The sequence below is a fragment of the Lonchura striata genome, chromosome 16, assembly GCF_050655825.1.
Source record: "Lonchura striata isolate lonStrDom1 chromosome 16, ASM5065582v1, whole genome shotgun sequence".
NCBI lineage: Eukaryota > Metazoa > Chordata > Aves > Passeriformes > Estrildidae > Lonchura > Lonchura striata.
In genome coordinates, this window is record NC_140718.1 from 4,856,400 (window position 1) to 4,873,405 (window position 17,006).

A 17,006-nucleotide genomic window follows, 5' to 3' on the forward strand; every position below is an offset into this window, starting at 1 on the left:
GTCACACGCGTGTTCTTTGTGTCACATGCGTGTTCTCTGTGTCACACGTGTTCCCTGTGTCACACGCGTGTTCTGTGTCACACGTGTTCCCTGTGTCACACGCGTGTTCTCTGTGTCACACGTGTTCCCTGTGTCACACGCGTGTTCTCTGTGTCACACGTGTGTTCCCTGTGTCACACGCATGTTCCCCGTGTCACACGTGTGTTCCCTGTGTCACATGTGTGTTCACCGTGTCACACGCGTGTTCTCTGTGTCACAAGTGTGTTCCCTGTGTCACACGTGTGTTTTCTGTGTCACACGTGTGTTCTCTGTGTCACGTGTGTTCACCGTGTCACGTGTGTTCCCCTTGTCACACGTGTGTTCTCTGTGTCATACGCGTGTTCTCTGTCACACCCGTGTTATCTGTGTCACATCCATGTCACACATGTCCCACACATGTCCCACCCGTGTCCCACGCGTGTCCCAGGTGGTTCGCATGGTGCTGCGGTACCACGAGGAGCAGCGGGGCTGGGCTGTGTGCCTGTGGTGTGTCACACATGTGTCCCACGCGTGTCACACACATGTCACACGTGTCCCACCCGTGTCCCACACATGTCGCAGGTGGTGCGCATGGTGCTGTGGCACCACGAGGAGCAGCGGGGCTGGGCTGTGTGCCTGTGGTGTGTCACACACATGACACACGTGTCCCACGCGTGTCACAGGTCGTTCGCATGGTGCTGCGGCACCACGAGGAGCAGCGGGGCTGTGTGCCCATGGGGTGACACACATGTCACACATGTCCCACACATGTCCCACATGTCACATCCATGTCACACCCATGTCCCACGCGTGTCGCAGGTGGTGCGCATGGTGCTGCGGCACCACGAGGAGCAGCGGGCTGGGCTGTGTGCCTGTGGTGTGTCACACACATGACACACGTGTCCCACGCGTGTCCCAGGTGGTTCGCATGGTGCTGCGGCACCACGAGGAGCAGCGGCAGCGCTCGGAGCGCGCCAAGCGCGAGGAACAGGCCAAGCTGCGCCGCGTGGCCGCCGCCATCGCCCGCGAGGTCCGGCACTTCTGGAGCAGCGTCGAGAAGGTGACCAGACACCTGGGGGGACACGGGACACACCTGGGGACACCTGGGGACACCTGGATACACCTGGGGACACCTGGGGACACCTGGGGGGACATGGGGGGACACGGGGGACATGGGGGACATGGGCACACCTGAGATACACCTGGGCACACCTGGGGGGACACGGGGGACACCTGGATACACCTGGGGGGACATGGGGGGACATGGGGGGACATGGGATACACCTGGGATACACCTGGGGGGACATGGGGACACACCTGGGCACACCTGGGGACACCTGGGGACACCTGGGGACACCTGGGGACACCTGGATACACCTGGGGGGACATGGGGGGACATGGGCACACCTGAGATACACCTGGGGGGACATGGGGACACCTGGGGACACCTGGGGGGACATGGGGACACACCTGGGGACACCTGGATACACCTGGGGGGACACGGGGACACACCTGGGGACACCTGGGGACACCTGGGGACACCGGGGATGCACCTGGATACACCTGGGGGGACATGGGGGGACATGGGGGGACATGGGATACACCTGGGGACACCTGGGATACACCTGGGGGGACATGGGGGGACATGGGGGGACATGGGGACACCTGGGGACACCTGGGATACACCTGGGGGGACATGGGGACACCTGGGGACACCTGGGACACCTGGGCACACCTGGGATACACCTGAGATACACCTGGGGGGACATGGGGGGACATGGAGACACCTGGGATACACCTGGAGGGACATGGGGGGACATGGGCATACCTGGGACACCTGAGAGACACCTGGGGGGACATGGGGGGACATGGGGACACACCTGGGCACACCTGGATACACCTGGATACACCTGGGGACACCGGGGATACACCTGGGGGGACATGGGGGGACACGGGATACACCTGGATACACCTGGGGGGACATGGGCACACCTGGGACACCTGGGCACACCTGGGGACACCTGAGGGGACATGGAGACACACTTGGGCACACCTGGGAGCACATGGGCACACCTGGGATACACCTGAGATACACCTGAGATACACCTGGGATACACCTGGGCACACCTGGGCACACCTGGGCACACCTGGGCACACTTGGGGGGACATGGTCACACCTGGGATACACCTGGATACACCTGGGGGCACCTGAGCAGACATGGGGCTACCTGGGCACACCTGGGCACACCTGGAGGAAGCTGGGATAGACCCGGGCACCTGGGAGGGGCACCTGGGGGGACATGGGCACACCTGGGATACACCCGGGCACACCTGGGGCACACCTGAGGGCACCTTAGGGGACATGGGGCACACCTGGGATATACCCAGGCACACCTGGGCACCTGGGGTGGGCACAGCTGGGATTCACCTGGGCACACCTGGGGGCACCTGAGATACACCTGGGTACACCTGGGGGCACCTGGGCGCACCTGGGGGCACCTGAGATACACCTGGGGGCACCTGGGGCATCTGGGGGGACATGGGCACACCTGGGTCCGGCCAGCTCAGCTGACAGGTGCCCAAGTGGGTGGCCAGGTGTGCCCAGGTGTACCCAGGTGTGCCCAGGTGTACCTAGGTGCACTCCCAGGAGTACCTAGGTGCACTCCCAGGTGTGCCCAGGTGTCCAGGTGCCCGGTGCCTGTTGCTGACAGGTGCCCAGGTGCCCAGGTGTGCCCGTTGCTGACAGGTGCCCAGGTGTGCCCAGGTGTGCCCGTTGCTGACAGGTGCCCAGGTGTGCCCGTTGCTGACAGGTGCCCAGGTGTGCCCAGGTGTGCCCGTTGCTGACAGGTGCCCAGGTGTGCCCAGGTGTGCCCAGGTGTGCCCAGGTGTGCCCAGGTGTGCCCGTTGCTGACAGGTGCCCAGGTGCTCCCAGGTGTGCCCGGTGCTGACAGGTGCCCAGGTGCCCAGGTGTGCCCGGTGCTGACAGGTGCCCAGGTGTGCCCGGTGCCCAGGTGTGCCCGTTGCTGACAGGTGCCCAGGTGTGCCCAGGTGTGCCCGGTGCCCAGGTGTGCCCGGTGCTGACAGGTGCCCAGGTGTGCCCAGGTGTGCCCAGGTGTGCCCAGGTGTGCCCGGTGCTGACTGACAGGTGCCCGTGCCGCAGGTGGTGCAGTTCAAGCAGCAGTCGCGGCTGGAGGAGCGGCGCAAGAAGGCGCTGGACCTGCAGCTGGACTTCATCGTGGGCCAGACCGAGCGCTACTCCCACCTGCTGAGCCGCAGCCTGGGCCAGGCCCCCAGGGCCACCTGCGCAGGTGGGCACTGCCCGGGCACCTGGGCACTGCCCGGCCACCTGGGAGGGGTTTGGTGGCATCTGAGAGGGGTTTGGTGGCATCTGAGAGGGTTTGGGAGGGATTTCAAAGGGGTTTGGTGGCACCTGGGAGGGGTTTGGGGGCATCTAAGAGGGGTTTCAGAGGGGTTTGGTGTCACCTGGTGAGGTTTGGGAAGGGTTTGGTGGCATCTGAGAGGGGTTTGGTGGCACCTGGGAGGGGTTTGGAGGGGTTTGGTGGCACCTGGGAGGGGTTTGGGGTCACCTGGGAGGGGTTTCAAAGGGGTTTGGGGTCACCTGGGAGGGGTTTCAAAGGGGTTTGGTGGCACCTGGGAGGGGTTTGGAGGGGTTTGGTGGCACCTGGGAGGGTTTGGTGGCACCTGGGAGGGGTTTGGGGTCACCTGGGAAAGGTTTCAAAGGGGTTTGGGGTCACCTGGGCGCTGCTCCCACCTGCTGAGCCGCAGCCTGGGCCAGGCCCCCAGGGCCACCTGCGCAGGTGGGCACTGCCCGGCCACCTGGGCACTGCCCGGGCACCTGGGCACCGTGTGGGAGGGGTTTGGTGGCACCTGGGAAAGGTTTCAGAGGGGTTTGGGGTCACCTGGGCGCTGCTCCCACCTGCTGAGCCGCAGCCTGGGCCAGGCCCCGAGGGGCACCTGCGCAGGTGGGCACTGCCCGGGCACCTGGGAGGGTTTGGTGTCACCTGAGAGGGGTTTGGGGGCATCTAAGAGGGGTTTCAGAGGGGTTTGGGGTGACCAGGTGAGGTTTGGGAAGGGTTTGGTGGTACCTGGGAGGGTTTGGAGGCACCTTTGGAGGGTTTGGGGGCACCCGTGGGTGCTCAAGTGACACCCGTGGATACCAGGGTCTCACCCGCGGGTGCTCAGGTGGCACCCGTGGGTGCTCAGCTCCCACCCATGGGTGCCGGGCTCTCACCCTTGGGTGCTCAGCTCCCACCCATGGGTGCTGCTCTCTCACCCGTGGGTGCTCAGCTCCCACCCATGGGTGCTGCTCTCCCACCTGTGGGTGCTCAGCTCCCACCCATGGGTGCCGGGCTCTCACCCTTGGGTGCTCAGCTCCCACCCATGGGTGCTGCTCTCTCACCCGTGGGTGCTCAGCTCCCACCCATGGGTGCTGCTCTCCCACCTGTGGGTGCTCAGCTCCCACCCGTGGGTGCTCAGCTCCCACCCGTGGGTGCTGCTCTCCCACCCATGGGTGCTGCTCTCTCACTCATGGGTGCTGCTCTCTCACCTGTGAGTGCTCAGCTCCCACCCATGGGTGCCCGGCTCTCACCCGTGGGTGCCCAGGTGTCACCCACGGGTGCTAAGGCGCCACCCATGGGTGCTCAGGTGCCACCCAAGAGTGCCCAGGTGTCACCCATGGGTGCTCAGCTCCCACACAAGAGTGCCGGGCTCTCACCCTTGAGTGCCCAGGTGTCACCGACGGGTGCCCGGGTGTCACCCATGGGTGCCCGGCTCCCACCCGTGGGTGCTCAGCTCCCACCCGTGGGTGCTGCTCTCTCACCCGTGGGTGCCCAGGTTTCACCCATGGGTGCTGCTCTCTCACCCGTGGGTGCTCAGCTCTCACCCGTGGGTGCTCAGCTCCCACCCGTGGGTGCCGGTCTCTCACCCATGGGTGCTCAGCTCCCACCCATGGGTGCTGCTCTCTCACCCGTGGGTGCTGGGCTCCCACCCATGGGTGCTGCTCTCTCACCCGTCCCCTCCTCCCGCAGCCTCGGCCGAGAGCCCCCCCCGAGCCCTGGGGGAGCTGCTGGGCGCCCTCCCCCCACAGGTAACGCCCCTCCCCCACCCCAAATACAGCCCCTCCCCCACCCAGCCCCTCCCCCCAGGTAACGCCCCTCCCCCACCCCAAATACAGCCCCTCCCCCACCCAGCCCCTCCCCCCAGGTAACGCCCCTCCCCCACCCGGCCCCTCCCCCAACATTCTGCCCCAGCCCCTCCCCCACCCCCGCAAAATACCGCCCCTCCCCCACCCTGCCCCCCCCCCCAGTAATGCCCCTCCCCCACCCCAAAATACCGCCCCTCCCCCCGCAGGTAACGCCCCTCCCCCACCCCCACCAAAGAATACCGCCCCTCCCCCACCCCAAAATACCACCCTCACCCCGCCCCTCCCCCACCCGCCCCTCCCCCAGGTTCTGGGCCGCCCTCGGGACCCTCCCCCGCCCTGGGGGCGCCGCGAGGAGGATGAAGAGTTCCGGGCCGAGGAGGAGGAAGGTCAGGGGGGGAGGGGAGGGGGGAGGGGAGGGGAGGGGAGGGGGGAGGGGAGGGGGAGGGGAGGGGGAGGGGACGCCCGCACGGGACAGCTCTGGACACTTTTTGCCATTTTTTACCTTTTTTTTGGCCATTTTTTACCATTTTTTACCATTTTGGTGCCATTCTTTATGTTTTTGTTGCCATTTTTTTACCGTTTTGGTAAAATTTTTTGCCTTTTTTCACCATTTTTTACCATTTTGGACCATTTTTTATCATTTTTTGCCATTTTTTACCACTTTGGTGCTACTTTTTATCATTTTGGAGCCATTTTTTACCATTTCAGTGAAATTTTTTTGGCCATTTTTTACAATTTTGGAGCCATTTTTTACCATTTCAGTAAATGTTTTTTGCCCTTTTTTTCCATTTTTTACCACTTTTTGCCATTTTTTACCATTTTGGTGCCATTTTTTACCATTTTGGGGCCATTTCTTACCATTTCAGTGAATTTTTTTGCCATTTTTTACCATTTTTTGTCATTTTTTATCATTTTGGTGCCATTTTGTGTAATTTTTTACCATTTTTTACCATTTGTTGTCATTTTTTACCATTTTTTGGAATTTTTTACCATTTTTGTGTCATTTTTTACCATTTTGGTAAAATTTTTTGCCATTTTTTACCATTTTGGTGACATTTTTTACCATTTCAGTGAATTTTTTTGGCAGTTTTTTACAATTTTTTACCATTTTTCGCCATTTTTTACCATTTTGGTGCCATTTTTTATCATTTTGGGGCCATTTTTTACCATTTCAGTGATTTTTTTTGCCATTTTTTACCATTTTTTACCATTTTTTACCATTTTTTGTCATTTTTTATCATTTTGGTGCCATTTTGTGTCATTTTTTCCCATTTTGGTCCATTTTTTCCCATTTTGGCGCCATTTTGGTGAATTTTGGTGCCCTTTTTTTCCATTTTTATCCATTTTGCTGCCATTTTTTGCCATTTTTTCCCATTTCGGTGCCATTTTTTCCCATTTCGTTCCATTTTTTCCCATTTCGGTGCCATTTTTTCCCATTTTGGCGCCGTTTTGGTGAATTTTGGTGCCGTTTTGTGGCAGGTGAGGACGAGGAGGACACGATCGCGGCCCAGGAGCGCCTCGAGGGCGACGTCGACCACCAGCAGGAGCTGGACGACCTGGCCAGGGAGGGTAAGGGGCAGAAACACCCCAAATCACCCCAAAAATCACCCAAAATCACCCCAAAAATACCCCAAAATCACCCAAAAATACCCCAAAAAATCACCCAAAGTCACCCAGGAAATATCCCAAAAATCACCCCAAAAAAATCACCCAAAATCCCCCAGAAAATATCCCAAAAATCACCCAAAATCACCCCAAAATCACCCAAAAATACCCCAAAAAAATCACCCAAAACCCCCAGAAAATATCCCAAAAATCACCCAAAATCACCCAGGAAATACCCCAAAAAATCACCCAAAATCCCCCAGAAAATACAAAACAAACATCACCCAAAATCACTGAAAAATACCCCAAAAAAATCACCCAAAACCACCAGCAGGAGCTGGACAACCTGGCCAGGGAGGGTAAGGGGCAGGAACACCCAAAATCACCCCAAATCACCCCAAAAATACCCCAAAATCACCCAAAAATACCCCAAAAAAATCACCCGAAATCCCCCAGGAAATATCCCAAAAAAATCACCCAGGAAATATCCCAAAAATCACCCGAAATCACCCAGGAAATATCCCAAAAAAATCACCCAAAATCACCCAGGAAATATCCCAAAAATCACCCCAAAAAAATCACCCAAAACCCCCAGAAAATATCCCAAAAATCACCCAAAATCACCCAAAAATACCCCAAAAAATCACCCAAAATCACCAGCAGGAGCTGGACAACCTGGCCAGGGAGGGTAAGGGGCAGGAACACCCAAAATCACCTGAAATCACCCCAAAAATACCCCAAAATCACCCAAAAATACCCCAAAAAATCACCCAAAGTCACCCAGGAAATATCCCAAAAATCACCCAGAAAATATCCCAAAATTCCCCAGAAAATACCCCCAAAAAAATCACCCAAAATCACCCCAAAATCACCCAAAAAAATCACCCAAAATCACCTAGGAAATATCCCAAAAAATCACCCAGGAAATATCCCAGAAATCACCTCAAAAATACCCCAAAATCACCCAGGAAATACCCCAAAAAAATCACAAAAAATACCCCAAAAAAATACCCCAAAATCCTCCAAAACCCCCCAGAAAATACCCCAAAAAATCACCCAAAACCCCCCAGAAAATATCCCCAAAAATCACCCAAAATCACTCAAAAATACCCCAAATAATCACCCAAAACCACCAGCAGGAGCTGGACGACCTGGCCAGGGAGGGTAAGGGACAGGAACACCCAAAATCACCCCAAAAATACCCCAAAATCACCCAGAAAATACCCCAAAAAATCACCCCAAAAATCACCCCAAAAATCACCCAAAATCACCCCAAAATCACCCAAAAGTACCCCAAAAAAATCACCCAAAACCCCCAGAAAATATCCCAAAAATCACCCAAAATCACCCAGAAAATACCCCAAAAATCACCCCAAAAATACCCCAAAATCCCCCAGAAAATACCCAAAAAAAATCACCAAAAATCCCCCAGGAAATATCCCCAAAAATCACCCAAAATCACCCAGAAAATACCTCAAAAAATCACCCAAAATCCCCCAGAAAATACAAAACAAACATCACCCAAAATCACTGAAAAATAACCCAAAAAAATCACCCAAAACCACCAGCAGGAGCTGGACAACCTGGCCAGGGAGGGTAAGGGACAGGAACACCCAAAATCACCCCAAAAATCACCCCAAAAATACCCCAAAATCACCCAAAAATACCCCAAAAAAATCACCCAAAATCCCCAGAAAATATCCCAAAAATCACTCAAAATCACCCAAAAATACCCCAAAAAATCACCCAAAATCCCCCAGAAAATACCCCAAAAAATCACCCAAAGTCACCCAGAAAATATCCCAAAAATCACCCCAAATCCCCCAGAAAATATCCCAAAAAATCACCCAGGAAATATCCCAAAAATCACCCAAGTCACCCAAAAATACCCCAAAAAGTCACCCAAAATCTCCCTGAAAATATAAAAAAAAAATGACCCAAAATCACCCAGAAAATACCCCCAAAAATCACCCAAAATCCCCCAGCAAATATCCCAAAAATCATCCAAAATCCCCCAGAAAATATCCCAAAAATCTCCCAAAATCACCCCAAAAATCACCCAAAATCACCCAGAAAATACCCCAAAAAAATCACCCAAAATCCCCCAGAAATTATCCCAAAAAATCACCCAGAAAATGCCCCAAAAAGTTGCCCAAAATCGCCCCAAAACACCCCAAAATCACCTTAAAATACCCCAGGATATTTCAAAATTACTGAAAGTAATCCGAAATTATCCGAAATTATCCAAAAGGTGCCCTGGAAATCCCAAAATGACCCAAAATCAGCCTCGAAACCCCAAAATTACCCAAAATTACCCAAAATTCACCCTGAAAATCCCCAAATGACCCAAAATCAGCCTTGAAACACCAAAATTGCCCAAAATGAGCCTTGAATACCCCAAAATGACCCAAAATTCACCCTGAAAATCCCAAAATCACCCAAAATGACCCAAAATGAGCCTTGAACCTCCAAAATAACCCAAAATGACCCAAAATCAGCCTGAAAACTTCAGAATTACCTAAAATGACCCAAAATCAGTTCTGAAAACCCCAAAATGAGCCAAAATGTCCCAAAATGATCTCTAAAGCCCCAAATGACCCAAAATTACCCAAAAATCAGCCTTGAAACCCCAAAATGACCCAAAATGACCCAAAATCAGCCTGAAAACTTCAGAAAGACCCAAAATGACCCAAAATCAGCCTTGGAAACCCAAAATGACCTAAAATGACCCAAAATACTTAAAAATCAGCCTTGATCCTCCAAAATGTCCCAAAATGTTCCAAAATGACCCAAAATCACCCAAAATGACCCAAAATTTGCCTTGAAACCCCCAAATGACACAAAATTTGCCCTGAAAATCCCAAAATGACCCAAAATCAGCCTTGAAACCCCAAAATGACCCAAAATGACCCAAAATCAGCCTGAAAACTTCAGAATGACCCAAAATGACCCAAAATACTTAAAAATCAGCCTTGATCTCCCAAAATGTCCCAAAATGTTCCAAAATGACCCAAAATGTTCCAAAATGACCCAAAATGACCCAAAATGTCCCAAAATGTTCCAAAATGACCCAAAATGACCCAAAATGAGCTCTGAAGCCCCAAATGACCCAAAATGTCCCAAAATGACCCAAAATCAGCCTTGGAAGCCCAAAATGACCTAAAATGACCCAAAATATCCCAAAATGACCCAAAATGACCCAAAATCAGCCCCAAAACCCCCAAATTTCCCCCAAATTGTGCTGGGCCCCCACCAGATCCACCCGGGAGCCACCGAGAACTTCACCCGGGGCCCTCAGGTGTGCCCAGGTGTGCCCAGGTGTGCCCCAGGTGTGCCCCAGGTGTGCCCAGGTAACTCAGGTGTGCCCAGGTGTGCCACAGGTGTGCCCAGGTAACTCAGGTGTGCCCAGGTGTGCCACAGGTGTGCCCCAGGTGCCCCCAGGTGTGTTTCAGGTGCCCTGGGTGTGCCCAGGTGTATCTCAGGTGTGCCCAGGTGTGCCCCAGGTAACTCAGGTGTGCCCCAGGTGTGTCCAGCTGTGTTTTAGGTGCCCCCAGCTATGCCCAGGTGTGCCCAGGTACCCCCCAGGTGCCCCCAGCCGTGCCCAGGTGTATCTCAGGTGTGCTGAGGTGCCCCCAGGTGTGCCCCAGGTGTATCTCAGGTGCCCTGGGTGTGCCCCAGGTGTATCTCAGGTGCCCCCAGGTGTATCCCAGGTGCCCCCAGCTGCCCCTAGGTGTGCCCAGGTGTATCCCAGGTGTGCCCAGGTGCCCCCAGGTGTATCTCAGGTGCCCCCAGGTGCCCCCAGGTGCCCCCAGGTGTGCCCAGGTGTGCCCAGGTGTGTTTTAGGTGCCCCCAGGTGTATCTCAGGTGCCCCCAGCCATGCCCAGGTGCCCCCAGGTGTATCTCAGGTGTGCCCAGGTGTGCCCGCCATGTTGCAGGTGCGCTGCCCATGGAGGAGCTGCTGCAGCGTTACCGCGGCGCCTTCGCCGACTCCGACTGCGACTCGGGGCCCGGCGCCAGCAGCACGCGCTCAGGTGAGCCGGGCACGCGTGAACACGCGTGTGCGCGCGTGTGTGTGTGTGTGCAGGTGTGTCTGTACAGGTGTGGGTGTGTGCAGGTGTGTCCCAAGCCCCCCAGGTGTCTCACCTGTCCCCAAACTCACCTGTCCATGTCTCACCTGTCCATCTCACCTGTCCATCTCTCACCTGTCCATGTCTCACCTGTCCATCTCACCTGTCCATGTCTCACCTGTCCGTGTCTCACCTGTCCATCTCACCTGTCCATGTCTCACCTGTCCGTGTCTCACCTGTCCATCTCACCTGTCCCATCTCACCTGTCCATCTCACCTGTCCATCTCACCTGTCCATCTCACCTGTCCATGTCTCACCTGTCCATGTCTCACCTGTCCATCTCACCTGTCCATGTCTCACCTGTCCATCTCACCTGTCCATCTCACCTGTCCATGTCTCACCTGTCCATCTCACCTGTCCCATCTCACCTGTCCATCTCACCTGTCCATGTCTCACCTGTCCCATCTCACCTGTCCATATCTCACCTGTCCATGTCTCACCTGTCCATGTCTCACCTGTCCCATCTCACCTGTCCCATCTCACCTGTCCATCTCACCTGTCCATGTCTCACCTGTCCCATCTCACCTGTCCATCTCACCTGTCCATGTCTCACCTGTCCATGTCTCACCTGTCCCATCTCACCTGTCCCATCTCACCTGTCCATCTCACCTGTCCATGTCTCACCTGTCCCATCTCACCTGTCCATCTCACCTGTCCATGTCTCACCTGTCCATGTCTCACCTGTCCATGTCTCACCTGTCCATCTCACCTGTCCATGTCTCACCTGTCCCATCTCACCTGTCCCATCTCACCTGTCCCATCTCACCTGTCCATGTCTCACCTGTCCATCTCACCTGTCCATCTCACCTGTCCCATCTCACCTGTCCATCTCACCTGTCCATCTCACCTGTCCATGTCTCACCTGTCCCATCTCACCTGTCCATGTCTCACCTGTCCATCTCACCTGTGTCTCACCTGTCCATGTCTCACCTGTCTGGGTGTCTCACCTGTGTCTCACCTGTCCGGGTGTCTCACCTGTGTCTCACCTGTCCATCTCACCTGTCCCCAGACTCACCTGGCGGTGACACCGATGACGAGGACGATGACGACGACGACGATGACGAGGCCGAGGAGGAGGAGGAGGAGGAGGGGGAGGGGGGGGGGAGGGGCCGGCGGCCGAGCCCCGGGGGGGAGGGGCGGCCCCACCCCCGCCTGCCCAGGTGAGCCCAAAATACCCAAAAATACCCCAAAAATATTCCCCAAAATACCCCCAAAAATACCCCCAAATATTCCCGAAAATCCCCGAAAATACCCCCAAAAATACCCCCAAAATACCCCCAAAATATTCCCAAAAATCCCCGAAAATACCCCCAAAAATAACCCAAAATATTCCCCAAAATCCACCAAAATATTCCCGAAAATCCACCCAAAAATTCCCACAAAAATACCCCAAAATACCCCCAAAAATACCCCAAAATACCCCCAAAATATTCCCGAAAATCCGCCCAAAATACCCGAAAATACCCCAAAATATTCCCGAAAATCCCCCAAAATACCCCCAAAATATTCCTTAAAATCCACCAAAATACCCCCAAAATACCCCAAAATATTCCCCAAAATACCGCCAAAAATACCCCCAAATACTCCCCGAAATACTCCCAAAAATACCCCAAAAATTCCCACAAAAATACCCCAAAATATTCCCGAAAACACCCCGAAATACCTCCAAAAATCCCCCAAAATCCCCCCAAAATATTCCTGAAAATCCCCCAAAATACCCCCAAAAATCCCCCAAAATACTCCCGAAAATCCCCCAAAATACCCAAAAAATACCCCAAAATATTCCCAAAAATACCCCCAAAAATACCCCAAAATACCCCCAAAATATTCCTGAAAATCCACCAAAATACCCCAAAATCCCCCAAAAATACCCAAAAATACCCCCAAAATCCCCCAAAATATTCCCGAAAATCCTCCCAAAAATACCCCAAAATACCCCCAAAAATCCCCCAAAATATTCCCGAAAATCCACCCAAAAATTCCCACAAAAATACCCCAAAATACCCCCGAAAATTCCCGAAAATCCACCCAAAAATACCCCAAAATACCCCCAAGAATCCCCCAAAATATTCATGAAAATCCACCAAAATCCCCCCAAAAATCCCTCCCAAAATCCCAAATTTTCCCCAAAAATCCCCCCAAAAATTCCCAAAATTCCCCCAAAAATTCCCCCAAAAATCCCAAATTCCCGCCCAAAATTTCCAAATTTTCGCCAAAAATCCCCCCAAAAATCCAAAATTTCCTCTCAAAAAACCCCAAATTTCCCCCCAAAATTTCCCACATTTCCCCCCCAAAATCCCAAATTTTCCCCAAAAATCCCGCCAAAAACTCCCAAATTTCCGCCCAAAACCTCCCAAATTTCCCCCGAAAAATTCCCAAAATTCACCCCAAAAATTCCCAAAAAATCCCCCCAAAAATTCCCAAATTTCCCCCTCAAAATCCCCCCAGAAATCCCAAATTTCCCCCAAAAATCCCCCCAAAATTCCCAAATTTCCCCCAAAATCCCAAATTCCCCCGAATCTCCCGAAATTCCCGAATTTGGCTCACCTGCGCAGGTGAGCTCCGGCCCGGCCCCGCCCGCCGGCCCCGCCCCCAAGAAGGAGATCAGCGACATCGCGGCGGCCGCAGAGAGCCTGCAGCCCAAGGGGTACACACTGGCAACCACACAGGTGAGATACACCTGGGTACACCTGAGATATACCTGGGCACACCTGAGATACACCTGAGATACACCTGGGCACACCTGAGATACACCTGGGTACAGCTGGGCACTCAGAGCCTGCAGCCCAAGGGGTACACACTGGCAACCACACAGGTGAGCACACCTGAGATACACCTGGGGGCACCTGGGTACAGCTGGGTACACCTGGGATACACCTGGGCACACCTGGGCACTCAGAGCCTGCAGCCCAAGGGGTACACACTGGCAACGACACAGGTGAGCACACCTGGGTATACCTGAGATACACCTGAGATACACCTGGGTACAGCTGGGATACACCTGGGCACACCTGGGCACACCTGGGCACTCAGAGCCTGCAGCCCAAGGGGTACACACTGGCAACCACGCAGGTGAGCACACCTGGGCACACCTGGGATACACCTGGGTACACCTGGGCACTCAGAGCCTGCAGCCCAAGGGGTACACACTGGCAACCACGCAGGTGAGCACACCTGGGTATACCTGAGATACACCTGGGTACACCTGGGCACACCTGGGCACACCTGGGTACACCTGGGTACACCTGGGCACTCAGAGCCTGCAGCCCAAGGGGTACACACTGGCAACCACACAGGTGAGCACACCTGGGCACACCTGAGATACACCTGGGTACAGCTGGGCACACCTGAGATACACCTGGGGGCACCTGGGATACACCTGGGCACACCTGGGATACACCTGGGTACAGCTGGGCACACCTGAGATACACCTGGGGGCACCTGGGATACACCTGGGCACACCTGGGTACAGCTGGGCACTCAGAGCCTGCAGCCCAAGGGGTACACACTGGCAACCACACAGGTGAGCACACCTGGGCACACCTGAGATACACCTGAGATACACCTGGGTACAGCTGGGATACACCTGGGCACACCTGGGATACACCTGGGCACACCTGGGTACAGCTGGGCACTCAGAGCCTGCAGCCCAAGGGGTACACACTGGCAACCACGCAGGTGAGCACACCTGGGTATACCTGAGATACACCTGAGATACACCTGGGTACAGCTGGGATACACCTGGGCACACCTGGGCACACCTGGGCACTCAGAGCCTGCAGCCCAAGGGGTACACACTGGCAACCACGCAGGTGAGCACACCTGGGCACACCTGAGATACACCTGAGATACACCTGGGTACAGCTGGGATACACCTGGGCACACCTGGGCACACCTGGGCACTCAGAGCCTGCAGCCCAAGGGGTACACACTGGCAACGACACAGGTCAGATACACCTGGGCACACCTGAGCACACCTGGGCACACCTGAGATACACCTGAGATACACCTGAGATACACCTGAGATACACCTGGGTACAGCTGGGCACACCTGGGTACACCTGGGTACAGCTGGGCACACCAGGGCACTCAGAGCCTGCAGCCCAAAGGGTACACACTGGCAACCACGCAGGTGAGCACACCTGAGATACACCTGAGATACACCTGAGATACACCTGAGATACACCTGGGATACACCTGGGTACAGCTGGGTACACCTGAGATACACCTGGGCACACCTGGGCACTCAGAGCCTGCAGCCCAAGGGGTACACACTGGCAACCACGCAGGTGAGCACACCTGGGCACACCTGGGCACACCTGGGCACACCTGGGTACACCTGGGTACAGCTGGGTATACCTGGGCACTCAGAGCCTGCAGCCCAAAGGGTACACACTGGCAACGACACAGGTGAGATACACCTGGGTATACCTGGGGGCACCTGGGCACACCTGAGATACACCTGGGGGCACCTGAGATACACCTGGGTACAGCTGGGTACACCTGGGTACACCTGGGCACACCTGGGATACACCTGGGGGCACCTGAGATACACCTGGGCGCACCTGGGCACAGCTGGGTACACCTGGGTACACCTGAGATACACCTGGGCACACCTGGGTACAGCTGGGTACACCTGGGTACACCTGAGATACACCTGGGCACACCTGGGTACACCTGAGATACACCTGGGCACAGCTGGGCACACCTGGGCACACCTGGGTACAGCTGGGCACTCAGAGCCTGCAGCCCAAAGGGTACACACTGGCAACCACACAGGTGAGATACACCTGAGATACACCTGGGGGCACCTGGGTACAGCTGAGATACACCTGAGATACACCTGAGATACACCTGGGCACACCTGGGGTACCTGGGACTGACCTGGGGGTACCTGGGGCTCACCTCGGAGTCTCCTGGGACTGACTCACCTGTGGTGGATTCACCTGGGGCTCACCTGGGACTGACTCAACTGGGACTGACTCACCTGGGGGTACCTCAGGGTACCTGGGACTCACCTGGGACTCACCTGGGACTCACCTGGGACTGTCTCAACTGGGACTGACTCACCTGGAAGTACCTGGGACTCACCTGGGGGTATCTGGGACTCATCTGGGAGTTCCCGGGACTCACCTGGGGGTACCTGTGACACACCTGTGACACACCTGTCTCACCTGGGCAGGTGAAGACGCCGATCCCTCACCTGCTGCGGGGCACCTTGCGCGAGTACCAGCACATCGGGCTGGGCTGGGGGCGGGGTTACCTGGGGCTCACCTGGGGCTCACCTGGGTTACCTGGGGCTCACCTGGGGGCACCTGGGTTACCTGGGGCTCACCTGGGGGTACCTGTGACACACCTGTGTCACCTGTGCAGGTGAAGACGCCGATCCCTCACCTGCTGCGGGGCACGCTGCGCGAGTACCAGCACATCGGGCTGGACTGGGGGCGGGGTTACCTGGGGCTCACCTGGGGGCACCTGTGACACACCTGGGGCTCACCTGGGGCTCACCTGTCTCACCTGGTCAGGTGAAGACGCCGATCCCTCACCTGCTGCGGGGCACGCTGCGCGAGTACCAGCACATCGGGCTGGACTGGCTGGTGACCATGTACGAGAAGAAGCTGAACGGGATCCTGGCCGACGAGATGGGGCTGGGCAAGACCATCCAGACCATCTCCCTGCTGGCACACCTGGCCTGCGAGAAAGGTACCTGGGCACACCTGGGCACACCTGGGATACACCTGAGAGCCGTTACACACACCTGGGATACACCTGACACACCTGGGATACACCTGAGAGTCATTACACACACCTGGGATGGGGCTGGGCAAGACCATCCAGACCATCTCCCTGCTGGCACACCTGGCCTGCGAGAAAGGTACCTGGGCACACCTGGGTACAGCTGGGATACACCTGAGATACACCTGAGACACCTGGGATACACCTGAGAGTCATTACACACACCTGGGATACACCTGGGCACACCTGGGATACACCTGAGATACACCTGGGATGCACCTCAGAGTCGTTACACACACCTGAGATACACCTGGGTATGGCTGGGATACACCTGGGTACACCTGAGACACCTGAGA

At 55.5% G+C, this 17,006-nt stretch overlaps 1 protein-coding gene across 1 annotated transcript in view; it reads left to right on the forward strand.

Annotated features, from left to right (window-relative positions):
* The window catches only part of SRCAP (Snf2 related CREBBP activator protein), a 98,268-nt gene that overhangs the window by 14,880 nt on the left and 66,382 nt on the right, over positions 1–17,006 (forward strand). The window contains exons 7-15 of the mRNA XM_085593503.1: positions 938–1,078; positions 3,179–3,326; positions 5,067–5,125; positions 5,487–5,568; positions 6,662–6,751; positions 10,723–10,818; positions 11,924–12,072; positions 13,470–13,583; positions 16,440–16,617. Of these exons, the coding sequence (XP_085449629.1) occupies positions 938–1,078; positions 3,179–3,326; positions 5,067–5,125; positions 5,487–5,568; positions 6,662–6,751; positions 10,723–10,818; positions 11,924–12,072; positions 13,470–13,583; positions 16,440–16,617 (1,057 nt within the window). The remainder of the gene's footprint in view (positions 1–937; positions 1,079–3,178; positions 3,327–5,066; positions 5,126–5,486; positions 5,569–6,661; positions 6,752–10,722; positions 10,819–11,923; positions 12,073–13,469; positions 13,584–16,439; positions 16,618–17,006) is intronic.